Source organism: Diutina rugosa (assembly GCF_008704595.1).
Source record: "Diutina rugosa strain CBS 613 chromosome Unknown scaffold23_size180195, whole genome shotgun sequence".
In the NCBI taxonomy this organism is placed as follows: Eukaryota; Fungi; Ascomycota; class Pichiomycetes; order Serinales; family Debaryomycetaceae; genus Diutina; species Diutina rugosa.
This window is the reverse complement of record NW_022995068.1, coordinates 131,547-147,912: the sequence shown is the minus strand read 5'-3', so window position 1 is coordinate 147,912 and position 16,366 is coordinate 131,547. Positions and strand designations below refer to the sequence as shown.

General features: G+C 48.4%; 8 protein-coding genes across 8 annotated transcripts; 7 read left to right on the top strand and 1 right to left on the bottom strand. All coding sequences in view use genetic code 12, as the record gives it.

Annotated features, from left to right (window-relative positions):
• Positions 1 to 260: 260 nt before the first annotated feature.
• DIURU_000364 (uncharacterized protein) lies at positions 261 to 1,148 on the top strand (the record flags this gene model as incomplete). Its single annotated transcript, XM_034156424.1, has 1 exon — positions 261 to 1,148. The coding sequence occupies one exon, from the start codon at positions 261 to 263 to the stop codon at positions 1,146 to 1,148; it is 888 nt and encodes a 295-aa protein (XP_034014886.1).
• Positions 1,149 to 2,036: 888 nt separating this feature from the next.
• Positions 2,037 to 3,749, top strand: DIURU_000363 (uncharacterized protein; the record flags this gene model as incomplete). The annotated part of the gene is made up of 1 exon (XM_034156413.1): positions 2,037 to 3,749. The coding sequence occupies one exon, from the start codon at positions 2,037 to 2,039 to the stop codon at positions 3,747 to 3,749; it is 1,713 nt and encodes a 570-aa protein (XP_034014885.1).
• A 917-nt stretch (positions 3,750 to 4,666) lies between these two features.
• DIURU_000362 (uncharacterized protein) lies at positions 4,667 to 5,371 on the top strand (the record flags this gene model as incomplete). The annotated part of the gene is made up of 1 exon (XM_034156402.1): positions 4,667 to 5,371. One exon carries the CDS (start codon positions 4,667 to 4,669, stop codon positions 5,369 to 5,371), a length of 705 nt encoding a protein of 234 aa, XP_034014884.1.
• Positions 5,372 to 6,210: 839 nt separating this feature from the next.
• On the top strand, positions 6,211 to 7,986 carry HEM14 (oxygen-dependent protoporphyrinogen oxidase; the record flags this gene model as incomplete). Its single annotated transcript, XM_034156391.1, has 1 exon — positions 6,211 to 7,986. The coding sequence occupies one exon, from the start codon at positions 6,211 to 6,213 to the stop codon at positions 7,984 to 7,986; it is 1,776 nt and encodes a 591-aa protein (XP_034014883.1).
• A 117-nt stretch (positions 7,987 to 8,103) lies between these two features.
• Positions 8,104 to 9,654, top strand: DIURU_000360 (uncharacterized protein; the record flags this gene model as incomplete). Its single annotated transcript, XM_034156380.1, has 1 exon — positions 8,104 to 9,654. One exon carries the CDS (start codon positions 8,104 to 8,106, stop codon positions 9,652 to 9,654), a length of 1,551 nt encoding a protein of 516 aa, XP_034014882.1.
• A 1,082-nt stretch (positions 9,655 to 10,736) lies between these two features.
• LCB4 (sphinganine kinase) lies at positions 10,737 to 12,191 on the top strand (the record flags this gene model as incomplete). Its single annotated transcript, XM_034156368.1, has 1 exon — positions 10,737 to 12,191. The coding sequence occupies one exon, from the start codon at positions 10,737 to 10,739 to the stop codon at positions 12,189 to 12,191; it is 1,455 nt and encodes a 484-aa protein (XP_034014881.1).
• Positions 12,192 to 13,399: 1,208 nt separating this feature from the next.
• Positions 13,400 to 14,455, bottom strand: ULP1 (Ulp1p; the record flags this gene model as incomplete). The annotated part of the gene is made up of 1 exon (XM_034156357.1): positions 13,400 to 14,455. The coding sequence occupies one exon, from the start codon at positions 14,453 to 14,455 to the stop codon at positions 13,400 to 13,402; it is 1,056 nt and encodes a 351-aa protein (XP_034014880.1).
• Positions 14,456 to 14,658: 203 nt separating this feature from the next.
• Positions 14,659 to 15,045, top strand: DIURU_000357 (uncharacterized protein; the record flags this gene model as incomplete). Its single annotated transcript, XM_034156346.1, has 1 exon — positions 14,659 to 15,045. The coding sequence occupies one exon, from the start codon at positions 14,659 to 14,661 to the stop codon at positions 15,043 to 15,045; it is 387 nt and encodes a 128-aa protein (XP_034014879.1).
• Between the last annotated feature and the right edge of the window lie 1,321 nt (positions 15,046 to 16,366).

The window sequence follows — 16,366 nt, the reverse complement described above, 5'->3', positions numbered from 1 at the left end:
ACGCCCAGCTGTGGAACCACATCGCGCCACTTGTGTTCCAATATATCAGAAGTAACGAACATCGCCAAATCTCCCAGTCGTGTTTTCGTATCTTCACCACACCGATCTTTTATCCTACCGATGATGAGTACGCCATTATATTCTTCCAGATTTGTCCGGAAGACGATGAGATATACAATATCAATGTGCTATGCTTCAGTTCTGGTGAAGGAGTAAGGCAGAAATCTATTGCGAGACGAATACTTTAGATTTTTCCAGAGATGCCTACAGCTTACAAATTCAATGTTAAAGCCAATCAAGCAGCATTCCACGTTGTTCCGTCTGGCTGTCACGCCCGTCTCATCTTGTTGTATGGCTTGCTTGCTTTGGACGTCTTGCGAGAATACAGATCCAACTTTCACGTTGTGTGGAAAAAGTTTGTCAAAGAGTTGAATCAAGTCGACGAAGTACGCAAGTTGACATTAGCTCGCGCGTGCCAAGCTGCTTCCCACATTGCAGAGAACACATCATTCTCCTTTAAAGAGCGTTTTCGTGGGTGTTTGAGTGGTATTGACGACCTGAAGTCGTGGGGACCACCACCAACTCAAGTTTCACCGCGCGCCTTGCTTGATGGCTCCAACGTACCAATATCTTCAATTGTAACTCTGAATGGGGATGGAGTAAATGAGAGTGTGGAAGATGCTGCTGAGGAAGTGATACGTGATTGCGAGGGAGTGTTAATCTTTGATGAGGGATTGACACGTGCTAATGAGAGAGTGACACGTGCAGATAAGAATGTGACAAGTGCTGGTGCTGAACCGGAAAACATTATTGAAAGAATGGAATACGTTGAAGCAAACGTGGAGCGTGCTGATGCCAAAGCGGGACGTGTTGATACTGCAGTGCAACATACAGATGTGAAATCAGAAAAGACTATTGAGAGAAGGGAACGTGCTGATGCCATAGCGGAACGTGTTGAGGTAAAGTCGGAGCGTGCTGATGGGAATTTGAAGAACACTGTTGAGGCTTCTTCTTCGAGGAATCCCGATCGAGATACGTATGTCGTGTCTGGAAATCTAGATGCTGAGCTGTTTGAGGACCAATTCCTAGTGAATCTTGTGTCCAGAATAAAGCTGAGTCGAGAAGAACGTCCACCATGGGACGCATGAAGACCCCATTGTACGATACATCGAGCCAAGCAGCGGACCATTTGGCGATTGAACGAACGAACACCTTTGGAGTGAAGACATCACAATGCTAAGACCATATATTGCAAAGTTTTGTACATTGGCGACGGTACTTATAATGGAATTTATAAGATTGTATTTCCGTCCATTTCCAGTGGACATGACGTCGCTCAGATTCTATAGTTATGGACCATTAAAACTTAAGTTGAAGGGGCGAGCAAACAGGGACAAATACTTGTTTTCCACTCTTTATTTGAACAATGCAGAAACCAAACGACTTTATATAGAGCTTGCGTCCGTAGGCAGCTGTATTCATCACTAGAAGCATAGCCGCAATCGCAATAAGGCTATGAACACAAACACCATAATGTAGACACACCCTAAATGGTATGGAATCAAAGCACAATTGTTAATGTTTGATGTTACGTTCAGTTAGATTTCCAATACGCGTTCCAATTAAAATAATGTCGCGCGGCTGTTGTCTCACTATTACTATGGCTATAGAATTGTTGATATCAAGCTTTAAATGAAGCTGAAAGAGTCTACCAATATCAACCAACTATTTGATTTCGTGTTCTGGATGTTTGAATAAGTGAATTTGTTCCTATAGCTGAGGTTGACAACGCTTCACTTCACTGGATAGGGCTTCCCATGGCAACGGCTACTTTCATATTATTGAAATTGGATCCAAAGGGTTAGTCGTGTCCGACATCGCCACCGACACCTAATGGTAAAAAAAGGGGGCGTCATATCTCCCAGTGATTGCCACATGTGTGTGTTTTCACACTTGCATCAAAGCTGAAACCACCACGGCCACAATCTGAAACAAAACAATATGAGTTCACTGTATCGCCACCAATTCACTCACCCATGGAACTACTTGTCAATCTACCCATATTAAAAACCGTTGCTTACCAAGTTGATGTTATTGGACAATTTGAAACCTTCAATTGCCATCTAAAGCAGATAGTCGCTGAGCTACTTCCCACCACAGCTTCTACGATCCTGATTGAATTGAACGCTCCAGCGCAACTGAACGTTGCTAAATTGACGCCAGCATTGATTGCCGAAGTGACAGCGGCGTTTGTGAATGAGATCGGTGGCTTTATTTATGAAGCGGATACCATCGAAAACGTTCGTAGGGTCCAGCAAATAATTAAGAAATTATACCAACTGGTGGACTATTTGGACCCAGTCGTCACTGCTACGATAGTAAGGGATATCTTCCCTCACACCAATTCCTACGGCGAGGATCTCCGGGACATTATTGACAGTTTAAAGAGTGACATGATTACGACTAATCGATTACCTGAAATCACCCGAGGTCTAGTTCGAGGCTTGTTGATGTTACTTTTGAATCTTCTTCCAACGTTAATTTTCACTAACAACGATGACATTGCCGCTTGGAAATCTCAACATTTGAGTGATCTTCTCGATCCGCCTATGGGCCCCCAACCCTCTGCATCTACTCAAGCCTACAGTGGCTACATTGCAACGGAGTGGCAGCACTACAAGCTGAATTCAAAGTCCAGGTTGGAGTCGCCCGACTTTCTCAAGGAAATTTCAAAGATGTCAAGCACGGCTTCGACAGATACAAATTTGCAAGGAACTTCGGCACACACCGATAAAGTCCAAACAACTAGCAATAGCCATCTGCAAATTATTTCCGATCACATTACTCACGGCATCGCGGCATTTACAAAGACCTTCGCAGGCTACACAAGGGTGCACCCTGATAAATTTCCACCGATGATCTTGAACACGTCAGCGGCAATGTTAAGGTATAACTTTGAGAAGCTATTGCAGCTACCCCTTGAAGATCCTGGGGCTCTAAAGGAAGAGATGATAGTAGTGGTTACATTGGTCTTAGGAGCTGTATCGACAAAAGCCTCTCTCACAGTACCTGACTGGGATCGAATGTACCTCTTCACCATGACGATGTTTGCGGTTTTATCAACTTTGGGTAAAATCATTTTTGAAGTGATTAAGTCTAAGGGTCCCGTGGCCTTCGTGGCCTCCGACGACATACCAGCCATTGTGATATCACGGCTGGTGATTAGCAAGTTCAAAAAGAAGGAGCCATACATGGCGGACGTTCCGTGGGGCCAGATCCAGGTGGAGGGGACAGGGATACTCAAGGTGGTAGATATTGGCGGGAAGTCTTTTGGAATCAAAGCTCTTTACTCTCCCAAAAGTGCAGGGAATCCATGTCTCATTCATGACCTGCTGAATAGAGTACATGAGGTGCGGATGCTGGAGGCAATCCCCGCAATTGTACCATCAAGTGATCTCCAAAAGAACGCTAAGCTTCTTCATAATGAAGATGACCCGTACGACGTTAGGAAGCACGGAGAGGGGAATGTTTACACAATGCGAGCTAGGGGTGATGTTTACATTCCATTGAGACAACTGCCCAAAGTCGCTTCGCTCATCGAAGGATGGACTTGGACAGAGACTGGAATAGTAAAGTGTGTTTCTGATACAAGAGAACAAAGATGGGGCACTGTTTATGTTGACGCGAATTCGATGCCTGAATCCTATCGGAAATATCATTTGAATAACTCCATAAGGTATCTGAGCTAGTTTATTTGATATTGACAGCTTTTGCGATGCTACTTTCGGTGATTCTGTTTTGAGAAACATAAACGCCACTGATTATCGCAAACCTCGCCATGACCGCCTACGGTCAGCTTAACTGAATTGGTTAGAAATTTCGTGTTGAGCTTGGTATAGTAAGTTCATCATAAGACACTTGTATTGTATATTGTTTGGGACCGTATTCATAACTACAACGAATTATAGGAACTATCCCTACTGAAAATTAACACAAGTGATTCGTATTTAACCTCTTTTAGCGACATACTTCACAACACGATTTTTTCCTTGTTGGTGAAGTTCATACTGAAGATATGGCCGTTGGCTCGCACCAGCCACACGCGGCTGCAGCCAGTGTTTTAGTCAGGCCAAATGCGGCTAGTGAAATTTCGTTTACGGCTACCAAGCGAGCCCACAACCACACAAAGAAAACTGTCGATCCTACAAATTTGGTGTCATTGCCATCACTTGCGCATAGTTTACTCGGTGGTAATTCTCCAGCATATCACTCGATTGAATGGTATGGTGAATTGTGCCAAACGACTTTGTAGACGATAGAGTCACGTGACACACTCGCGATAACGATAATAACGAGGAGATCATTACCACTAACGATTATGGGAGAACCACTAACTCGTGAATGGATCTGAAAATGGATCAATGTGTCTATCACTAACTACAATGGTTTTATTTTAATCAGATTGACGTCTTGTTTCGAGTCGGTTGAATGCCCTTTGTCTCATCTCGCGTTCGCGGTTTGTTCTGCGTTCGCTAGACGACGAAAGCGACAATGGAAGGAGGCTTAAGCGGGGAATGGAATGTTCGATGGTCGTGTTGCTGCTGCTCTTTTGTTGTTAAAATTGTGAAAACTTTTGTGGAGCATCGCCATCTTTCTTCACGACGCCATGAGATTTGAAATGACCCACCACGCCCCGGCTTTAACTCCAAACTTGCCTCAACCTAGCGAAGTTGAGCTGATTGCTTCCACGTTGGTTGAATCTGAATTTGCCACTGACGCCTTTGAAACTGAGATTGATTGGGAAACGGAAACCGACACTGACACCAGCTCGGAAGCGGGCACCGACTACGACTCCGACGTTGAAGGCGAGGTCTTCACAGCGTTTATCACGTTACCTTCATTGCCTCCGGTGCCTCAAACAATGGAAGAATTGCTCGTGGCGGCGGGCAGACTCCTCGAGATGTCGGCGGCGGCGCTGCGGGAGGCGTTGGCTGACCCTGCTCGTGCTCGTGCTTTTAGCCCTGGCACTGGACACTATGTCCAGCCACCACCGGTGGTGATGCCACCGAGATATGAACCCATGGACCAGACGGCGGCGACGGCGTATTTGGACCAGCGGTTGGCGGCGTTGAGCCGGCTGGTGTCGTATGGCGAGGCGTACCGGAAACGTCTTCTTGGCGGTGGATGCTGGCAGTACCCGCAAATGCTTGATGATCATGCTTCCCGACAACGCCGGAGAGACCTTGAAGCCCTCCGCGCCCAGAACATGGCCTCGTACCGAGAGGTGATTGAAGTGGTGGAGGCGTTTAAGTTGGCCCACCCGGAGATGTTTTCAAAGAAAGAGCCGTCTCAGATCAAGGGCAAGTTTTGATTGACTGAGTGAGTCGATATTTTTGAAGAGTATATGAGCTACGTATGAGATTTAAGTAATGAGACAAATGTAAGAAAAAGACAAATGCTGAAGAGTAATCATCATAGGTATATGTAGAAGATTTTGTCTTCACACCCTCATCAAAGAGTAGCACATAGACTATTTTTCCAGTCTTCTTTGAGTCCAAACAATTGTAGCCTATATCTTCAAAGTTCAATATTAAAAGTCAGGGGTGTGATCAGCATCAAACCAAATCTGCTTCAATCGGTCGTATGACAACATATTCTTTGACACTCTCAGTTTACCTAACATTGAGGTTCTCTTCCAACACTAGTACTTACATGGGTACAGTCAAGGCCCATCCAATACTCGCTTAGTCGTCTTACATATCATTCAAAGAGTCTAGCTCTTTGTTATACCATTCCTGAATTCTCCATTGATTAAGCCTGTGTTCCTGTCTTAGTGAACTCCAGGCACGCGACGCTAGCGACGACCATTGTGGGGGAACACTCCAGCAATTGACCCCCCTCTTGAGTAGCTTCGATATCGGTAGTTAGTTCCGTAGTTTATCTCTAATTTTCTACACTTTAAGACTCCTTTGATTCAGCTCATTTGTTTTGGTGGTTGTTGCTTTGGTATAGCTCTCATTGGCAGTGCTCTCACTAAACACCGGGAACCACCAGCTACAACTTCAAATTTAGCCACCAATAATCGCCCCGCTCATCTATATAAAGCATTCTTGACCCCACTATAGTACCCTCTTCACCATTAGCTCATTTCTCTCCCTTTCTGGCTATATCCGTCGTCAAGCTTATCGCCGCGTTCGTCATCGCGACACCATGGCTGGACCCATACGACAGAGAGGCCACGTTGCCGTCGTTGGCGCCGGTGTTTCCGGGTTGTTTTACGCCTACTTCCTTACCCGGTTCCGTCCCGATATTGCCATCACTGTGTACGAGCGCCAGGCCCGTCCTGGCGGGTGGATCCGCTCGGTGGACGTCACCAACAACAGCGACGATAACTCCATCAGTACACCTCCGATCTGCTTCGAAAAAGGTCCCAGAACTCTCAGAGGTGTCTCTAGTGGTACCGTGCTTATCGTGGACACGTTGCGCCAGCTAGGCAAGCAGGACGAGGTGATGGTGCTTCCAAAGCAACTGGTGGCTAATCGCAAGTATGTGTGGGGATCCAAAGCCAATAGACTTGTGCCCGTGCCCAATTCGATGAGGGAGCTTATACCGTTCCTTAAAGGTACGGGTTTGGCCCAGTTAGCGGTGGCAAAGGGGTTCTTGCAAGAACGGAAGAAACCGGTGGAAAAAGACGATGAAAGTGTTGGCGATTTCTTTAAACGGAGATTGGGGACTACGGCCTTGGTGGACAATGTCCTCTCCGCCGTATTGCATGGCATTTACGCCGGTGACGCCAATAACTTATCGGTGAAAGCATTACTCCCCAAATTGAAACAGTGGGAAGCCGACTACGGGTCGTTGCTGGCGATGGCTAAATCCAAGGTTGGCTTGAAGTTGAAACCGTTTCGGTTGCGTAAACCTCCAGCGCCATTGATGCCGGAAGTGATTGAATGGTATAAGGGGATTGCCGATACCAATATGGAGAAGTTGGCCAAGGAATTGAAGCAGTACCCGATGGTAGCGCTTAAACTGGGTCTTGAGACGTTACCCAAGGCCTTATTTCAGTATTTAAGCGAGAGACCGCAGGTTAAATTCGTGTTCAACGCCGATTTGAAAAGTGTCACTTTGGACGGTAAAGTCGATGGAAAACAGTACGACCACGTTCGCTTGACCACTAACGCCGATAGTCTTGCCAAATTGATTGATAATGCCGAGTTACAAGCGGTATTCACCCAGTTGAAGAGCGTGGACATTTTACTTATAAATATCTATACTGCCGACCCCTGGCTCATTAACCACCACGGGTTCGGGTTCCTTGTCCCCCGTCTGGCTCAGCCTAACCGTGAAGGTCTTTTAGGCATTATATTCGATCTGGACGTCGAGCAAAATGTCCGACCATTCTTTCCTAATGCGGAAAAACGCAATCCCGAGGCTAGCGATAAAGATAACGCCATTAAGCTTTCTCGTGCCACTAAGCCGTACCACAAAATCACCTTGATGATGGGGGGACACTATTTCACCGGCGCTACCCCGCTGGAGGCGGAAATACGCCAGCTGGTGTGCCTGGTGCTCACCCGCTACTTGGGCGTCGACTGTGGCGCCCGCCGCTTTGTCTATGTCGCCGACAATACCGATGCCGAGAAATCGGTGGCCATCACGCCCACAGACGTCGTCATCAGCCCCAGTTTCAACCGCCAGTGCATCCCGCAGTACCACACCGACTACCCCAACCAGCGCCAGTTTGTCCACGATACGCTTCGCCAGACGAAGATATCGATTGGCGGCATGGCCTACGGCGGCGGCGTCGGCGTCCCCGACTGTGTGTGGCTGCTGTTTGACGCTGCCGCCGCCCATAGCTACGCCGAGTGTCCTCAGGAGCCGGTGCTTGTCTCCCAGGAACAGGCCCAGATCGAGGCGGCGGCATTTGCTGAGCCCCGAGCCACCACTGCCGCCGACGATGTCGCCAGCCAGCGCTACTTTGAGTGATAACTCGACTGTGGCGCCCCCGGCAGGTATCGCCGAAAACTGTGGCGCCACCCCCCTGGGTCACATAAATATATCGGGGAAAACACCTGATCAGACCAATTGTTTCACTCCAGTTACATGACCAAGCTTGATATCAAGAGTGTGGGGATCATTGGCGGCGGCCCCGGCGGCCTCGCGGCGCTCTACGAGTTTTTGCACACTAAGGCCGACGGCACCCTGACTGTCGGCAAGGAAGCGGCTGATCCGCCGGCGTTTACCACGGTGGACTTATTTGAACGTAAGGGAGCCGTGGGTGGTATCTGGCTGCCGGGACAGGACAAGCCCGACGCGTTACCCGAGCAATTGAGCGATGACTATAACCAGCCCGATGCCATTTGGAAACTGCCGGAAGTGCCGGAAGATGTCGGAAGTGCTACCGAAGATAAACCCCTCGTCACTGAATCGGGAGCTGACAAGCAAAACTGGCAACTGCTGGGAGTGTTCCCCGGTTTGTTCACCAATATTCCCCTGCAATTTACTCGGTTTTCTTACTTGCCTGATGAGCCTGAGTACCACGACAAGACGCGGCAAATCTACCCTTTCTTGACGTTGGAAGAACAGCAGAAACGGTTCTCTGATTTCGTGAAAAGAGAACACCTTGACGACCATATCCACTACTATTCTGATGTGGTTAAGGCGGAGAAGGTCGGCGATAAGTGGAAGCTTACCATCCACCAAACCCTGCCTGAAGACAAGGGTAAGCTGAAGTGGTTTACCAAGGAATACGACGCCATTGTTGTGGCTAACGGACACTATACCGTGCCCAATATCCCTCATATTGAAGGGCTTCAGCAGTTCCACAATGCCCACCCTGGAGCCGTGCTCCACGCCAAACTGTACCGCGGACCTGATCAATTCAAAGGGAAACGGGTTTTAGTGGTTGGCGGTTCGATTCTGACGGTGAACCAGCTTCAGTATATTGTTCCTGTGGCTGAACTGACGGTGGTCAGTCGCCGTGGCCCTCACATTGTATTTGAATGGATTAACGATGCTATCAAGTCTAAGGGTATTACCTCTAAACCGGCCATCTCCAAATTTGAAGAAGACGGCACCGTGGTGTTTTCTGACGGTTCTAAAGAGGAACCGTTTGACTACGTTGTTCTTACCACAGGGTACCACTACTACTACCCGTTCCTCAAAGACGACACGTTCCTTCAAGTGAAGCTGCCGCTGAACTTGCTGAGAGTTTCAGGGTTGTACTACGATACTTTCCTGATTGCTGACCCTACTCTCGGCATTGTGGGAGTGGCGGTACTGTCGTTGAACTTCCACACCATCGAAGCTCTGGCGGCTGCCCTTGCCGGTGTCTGGTCTGGCGCTACTCAATTGCCCCCTCCCTCGGCCCAGATTGAGCGGGAACAGCGGTGGATCGATTTAACTGCCGACAACTTGTTGTTCCACTACTACCGTCATTATGACGTCAAGGACGAGTTTGTCGACAAATTGAAGCCGTATGCCGCCAAAGACCGGCCCTACGTGCTTCGCGAAGACGGCTACTACATTCCCGATATCGCTAAAGGGTTCAAGTACCAGAAACGTCTCTTTTATGGGATAAAAGACGGTGACATTCCCTTGGAAGAAACTGTGGGGGAAGTGGGCCGCTTGGAGAAGCCAGTATACGTGTTGTAGACATTTAGTTAAAATAATTCTAATTTCTTTGAAACGCTTTAATTGTTAGTGTTAGTAACTAGTGGGGCTCACTAGCATCAGTGCACGTGGATTGTGTCAATAGAAGCCAAGCCAGAGTGCTCGGCAGTTACGGAAGCCGCGGAAGCCTGATGGTGTTCGTTTGTATATGGCTTGGTGGTCTAGTCTTTCATTTAACCAGTCTAAAATACTGATAATAAGCCCTTTTTCAATTTTTGTCTGATTTGAGTGAATATTTACTATTGTGAGTGAAATTTTTCAGACATTGAAATTTTTCACCAAAAGTGAGACAAAATACCACAAGAAATAAGTCTTTAATATTTTGTCAATCACAAAAGAAACTAGGCTGATCGTACTATTTTGCGGTGCTTAAACACCATATTGCTAACCAGTTTGCTTCGATGGATTCCTAACTAGTGGTAGTTGCTGGTCACTGACACCTGTCTCCTAGTCGTTTCGAAACATAATGTGAGCATTTGCTGGCTAACAACAGCGGATAATAGGCTTGATCTACATGGAGTAAGGGGGTTAAACAATCAGTAGTTTCAGTAGCTCGTTGGTTCTAGCAATGATAGCAGTCTCACCACACACTAACCACTTACCCCTTATGAGTCTAATTCCATATCCAGCTACACCCATGATCTAGCAGTAACGGTCGGGTCGTATCCCTTTTTGTTGGGGCCACTACCCTCACAAAACCCTAGTCTCCAAATTGCCTGTGAACAAGCAAAGGCTGGTGAGCACCCGGAGATAGCGTCCCATCTCCGGGATTGCCGAGCCCCGAACCGAGGCAATAATTCACAACAGTCCTACGCGAGCCTCGCCAGTACTCAAAGCCCCGTTACTCCAGGGTTTCCCTGACACGTTTCAGGCCCAGTTTCAGACCCCATTTCAGACCTAGGCCCGTGTGTGGTTGCTTGAACGGGTGCCCTTTTGTGCGCCAGCTTTACTAACGGAGGGCACGGGCCCTGGCGCTGCGCGCTTAGCTCGGCCCTGACTAAGACGCACCCGCACACTACCAACAACTTGACGACTCCCGTGGCGGCGTAAGCGTTCTCGAGAACATGCGAGCGTCGAGCGACACCCTCCTCTACCAGGAACAGCACGGCGTGGTCCAGGCGCTGCTTGGCGACCACGGCATCGACCTCCACTCGCCCCCGCAGCCCCAGGAGCCCCCCACCCAGCTGTGGTGGCTGTTTTGCACCCCGAAGTCGGCGCCGCTGGCCCCGACGTTCACGGGGCGGTTTATCCCCTACCACGACATCGTGTGGTGTGAGCGCATCGAGCTGGGGGTGTACACGCTTCGAATCGTGTTTGAGCACCGGGTGGTGGCGCAGGCGGTGGCGATGGACGCCGACGACGACCTCAGTGAAAAAGTGTTGCAAATGGCGTACGGCGAGCTGATAATCAAACCGAGGGTGTTGGTGGTGGTTAATCCCCATGGAGGCAAGGGCCACGCCAGCCACATCTACCATAAACAGGTGCTCCCCGTGCTCAGAGCCGCCCACGCCCAGGTGACGTTTATCGAGACCAAACACGCCGAACACGCCACCGAAATCGCTAAGGACTTGGAGATTGCCAACTACGACTACATCGCATGCTGTTCAGGCGACGGGATCCCCCACGAGATCGTCAACGGCCTTTACTTGCGCCCTGACCGCAAACAGGCGTTTGACCAGATCGCCATCACCCAGCTCCCCTGCGGCTCGGGTAATGCGATGACGTGGTCCACCCACGCCACCAGTGACCCTGTTGATGCCACATTATCCATGCTTAAGCTGACACGGGTCAAAGCCGACGCCATGGCCGTCACCCAGCTCGACCTCAGCGGCAACCCCGTCACCAAACTTAGCTTTTTGACCCAGACCTACGGGATCATCGCCGACGCCGATATCGGCACCGAGCACTTACGGTGGATGGGGGCGTTGCGTTTCGATATCGCCACTGCCAAAGGTATCTTGGCGCGAGCGACCTACCCCTGCGACCTCTACGTCGACTACGCGTGCAACGACAAACGCGAGCTTGTGCGGGCGCTGGCGCCGTCGGCCCTGGCTCCGTCACACCCGAAACCGGAGGCGACCGACTACACGTTAAGAGGGCCGCCCTTGGATAAGCCCGTCCCCCTGCTGTGGTCTAAAGTGGCGGGAACCGATAAGCTCAACGTGCTCTATGCAGGCAAGTACCCGTATATCCTGAAGGACGTGTTGTTCTTCCCCACAGCCCAGCCGGACGACGGCACCATCGACTTGTTGCTCACATCCACCGAGATCTCGGTGATGGACATGAACGGGATGTTCTCCAAGGTGCACACCGGTGAACACATTTACCACGAGAAAATGGGGTACTCTAAGGTGTACAGCTACCGGCTTGTCCCCCGCGTCCACGGGACCCACTACCTTAGTGTGGACGGTGAAAGCTTCCCCTTAGAAACGTTGCAAGTGGAAGTATTGCCTCAAGCAGTGACGGTGTTGGTGCACCCGGAGGGGGTGAATAATGCGAAATTCATCCGCAAGACTTAGACGCATGATAGACTATAGACAATAATACGTATTCCGAGATTTGGTGACGAGTAACATTTTACATACGCGGTGTTTATTTGTACTGCATATAGTGATAGATCACCCACATAGCAAGCTACGTCAAAATTGCAGTTGGTGCAATATAAACGGTATCGAAGGTAGCTGCATCTCCTACGATGCTAACGAGCCCACTCTCGTGGCGATAGCCCCTTAGACGGTGGCACTACACCTCGTCTAAAGTTTTAGTTCAAATTAAAAAAAAAACTTGAAAAGCGTGACTAGAATCGTACTCTCTGACCTCATTTATTTCTCGAACCAGCCAAGTTGAACCATAGGTGTGCTAACAAATGTTACTCACAAAAGTGTAATAAACAACATATATTGTCGGCAACTAATGGTGTTCGAAAAATTTGCCATTCTCGAAAAGTGAACAACTTCTTTGAACTTTTTTTTTTTCATCTGAAATTTATAATTTTCCAATTCGCCATATCTCGATCTTTTGGGTTTCAATATTGACTATACTGGCCACGGTGAACACAATGAGTCTACTCTTATCGTTACACGATGTGAACTCGTGGCGTAGTAGAATCATGAAAAAGCTACCAAGTTCACCGTGTGTACTTAATGGACTGCATATAAAACAGCAGTTGGCAATTTGCATACTTGACGATCTTAGACGCATTTGGCGATGTAAGGCAACAAGCTCCATAAAATCGTTAATTCTATATCTTTCGAAACATCTACTTATGATTTTTCAGATTCAACTTATGACTAATCCCTTCAGTTGTATTTTTTATCTCGGTGATACACCGATCATAATTGAAAGATCTTTTCAAAAGTTGACTGGCGATGGGTTTGTATACGTGGACGAGGTCGGAGTCAAACTGGTATAATTAGAAGAAACTAATACCGACCCTCACAGTGTCGATAGTTGAAGATTACAAGTATCTGTGCCTATCTAGAATCTGGCAAGCGTCTGTTGGTTAGAGGATAGTACTCGTTTATAGTGAAATCTATTTGAATTTAACGGAGTCACATTCACCTGAAGCTCGATCAATGACGAACACCCTGCATCTCTAACACGTATTCCTTGCTTATAAGATCTTCGTGTATCAACTAAATCAGTTGGTCAAATTCAGTTGGATCCTAATTGACTCAATCGTCTGATTGTAGTCTCTTGAATCTAGTGTACATCTATTATAGGTCTATTATTTATCCTCTTCCTCCGACGCCAGCGCCTCCAACTGGTCCTGCAATTGTTTAATCAACGCCAAAAACTGGCCCCGGGCTTGGAACAGGTCGGCTTTTACCGCCCCTAAATCCATATCGACCTCGGTATCGTCGGTTTTGGCGGCGATAAGCTGGCGAACGATGAGGGCCAGGTTGATGATCACGTGGATGCCGCAGTCGTCGAAATTATGTTGTTGATCACACTTCATCACCTCGACTTTTAACGGCTTTGACGTTCGAAGCCCTAAATTACACCGAAGTAATTTCTGAGCCATTTGTCCGAATGCTGGTGGTAAGGGCTCTTCACTCATCAGATCATAGACATAAAGCACGTGATCAACCACCAGTAACACCGTAAGAGCCCAGTGGTCGCCGTCATTATCGTCGTCGGCGTCGTCTTCTTCTAGTACATTTATCGGTAGAAACACGACCTCGGCCTGGTCAAGTTCCGGGGGTAATAAATCTTTAGGGTCCATCGGCAGGTACATAAGCAAGTGCACCACCAGCGGCCACACCATCTGCACCAATTTGTCCATGCCGTGGTGCTGTAAGAGCGCCAGCATCATTTCGTAAGCTAACGAGATATCCAGGTCGTTAAGCCATTCGCCGGGTAAAATGTAGTCAATGTCCTCTCGGTACACCGGTAGGGTACGGTACAGAAAGAGTTTATCGCTGGCTTTTGTAGAGCCGACGATCTGGCTATAGATTTGCTTTATGGTAAACTGAGTATACAGTTTACCCACAACTGACTCCGATCCACCGGAATCTCCTGAATTACCCTCGGTAGTCAATGGTTTCGCCTTCGTCTTGGCCTTGCGTTTCAGTTGTTGTTTCCGTTTGCGTTTGGATTTGGTGGTGGTAGCAGCAGAATTGGTTTCACCGTCACCAACCAGCGGAGATAGGGGCAGCGGCGGCAGCGCCACGAGACTGCCCCAAGGAAGCTCGGCTAGCCCCGTCGCGTGCTGCGGGTGCGGCAACACGTGACCCGTGCCAAAGCCAAACGTATCGGCGTCGGGGTCGTAGACGATGCCCATAATACCATCAAATTAGCGACTGTAAGCTTTATACCGGCTCAAACTCGTCCCCTGTATGGCATCGCGCGCGCGCGGTGCGGCTCCTATTACGAGCCCCGACCCCACCTTGAAAGTCCTATCTGCACACTGTTTTTCGCAGCGCGCGAACCAATGGCGCCGCGGCGATTTTTCACCACTCACCACCACCACCACCAATCCCAATAATGCAAGACTTACCGCCGATTGGGGGCTACGACCCGGTGCAATGGAAGCGCAACTTGCCCTCGCGCGGGTTCCGCGCCACCATCTACTTCTGGGGGATCACGGGGCTTATCGGCTTCGGTTTCTACCGGTTGTACCAAGGGGTCACCGAGCAGAACGAGTTGGCGAGAGAGCGCCAGTGGGCGCGCTTCCACTTGGAGCCGCTCTTGCTTGCCGAGCAGGACCGCAACGTCGCCCGCCGCTTCTTTGCCGAACAGCGCCGCCGCGACGAGGTGAAACAGCTGATGCTGCCTGAAGCTCGCGCCGAGTTTGAACAGCCGATCTACAACGACAAGCTGAAACAAAGACTTCCCAAGTACGTCGCCGGCCCCAACCCTGCTGATCAATAAGCAGCCCAAAGGGGAGTGAGCCGAAGGCGAGCGACCCGCGGGCGAGCCGTAAGGAATGACGCCTAGGGGAGCGACTCGACGTTTAGGGAAATCTTATATATGCATACATCATGATAAACACCAATAAATTGTGAATACGACTAAGCTTTTATATGTTGTATTGGATCAGGTTATGGTCTGACCACAGCTGTGACATAGTTTCTAGATTAGTTCTATGATTAGTTTCAGTTCTAAGACTACCACTAGTTTTATGCTACTTCATGTTCGACATGACTATCAGTTTCATGACTATCATTAGTTTCAAGAATATCTTAGTTTTAGGAGTATCGTTAGTTTCACGATTCATTATGTGGCTTCTCAGTAGCTTTGGACCAACTTCATAAATAGTGTGCACCCAAAAAATGTGAGTCGTTCGAAGACTAACCAAAAGGGGAAGCTAGTATTCGAGTTGAGGACTGCGTTTGAAATTAGCTTCAGCTAGAAGAGCTCATTATCAGCTACGATGGGAGAATATTTGCGAGATCAATTTCACCAACTTCAACCGAGAAAGATGTAAAAATTAGTGGTCACTAGACCACGACTAATCAAGATCATCAACAGTTCTTGAAATCAAAGAAGATTAAGACGCTTGAAAAGAAATTGAGTCGAATCAGAAGAGGGCTAAGAAATCTTTTAATTTCCCTTCACCCTTCAATACTTCACCGACCAAACCACCCAAATCTTTGCGAGATGAAATTGCAACGCGGCAACCATAGTTTTTCTTACGGTGGAAGTAGTTGGTTACCACCTGAAACCAATCATAATAATATTGTCTAATCTTGGTCTGATGCACCAGTGAATCGAGCCAGCCAGCACTGTCCCAATTGAGATTACTCCATACTATACAGACGTATGATCCTCCACCCGCTCTTAACCTTTCGGTTCCAGGCGTTTGGCAACAAGGCGTCGCAACTGCTCTCCTACTTCTACTTCTAGGTGCAGAACAATACCACCTCTCTACATTTGTGATCGTCCCAGCCCCCCGAAGGTATTTCCCCGAACGTCACAAAATAACACATTTAAGCTTTCGCACCCACAGCACAAGGGAGCGAAACGTTACCAGCGAATACGAGAAAGTAGCAGAGGAGTGTATGTTAAGTAACATTGGTGATATTGGTAGTTCTAAATGATAGAATTAATTGGTAGTATTTATTGGTTTCAAGCACACGTGATGGCTGTTTCAGGTTGAATACTAAATTTTACGACAGTTTAAGAGTTCCAGACACCGGATCGGATACCACTGGATCTTGCCTTCCCGTTGGTGGCGTTTGGTGGCTTAAAT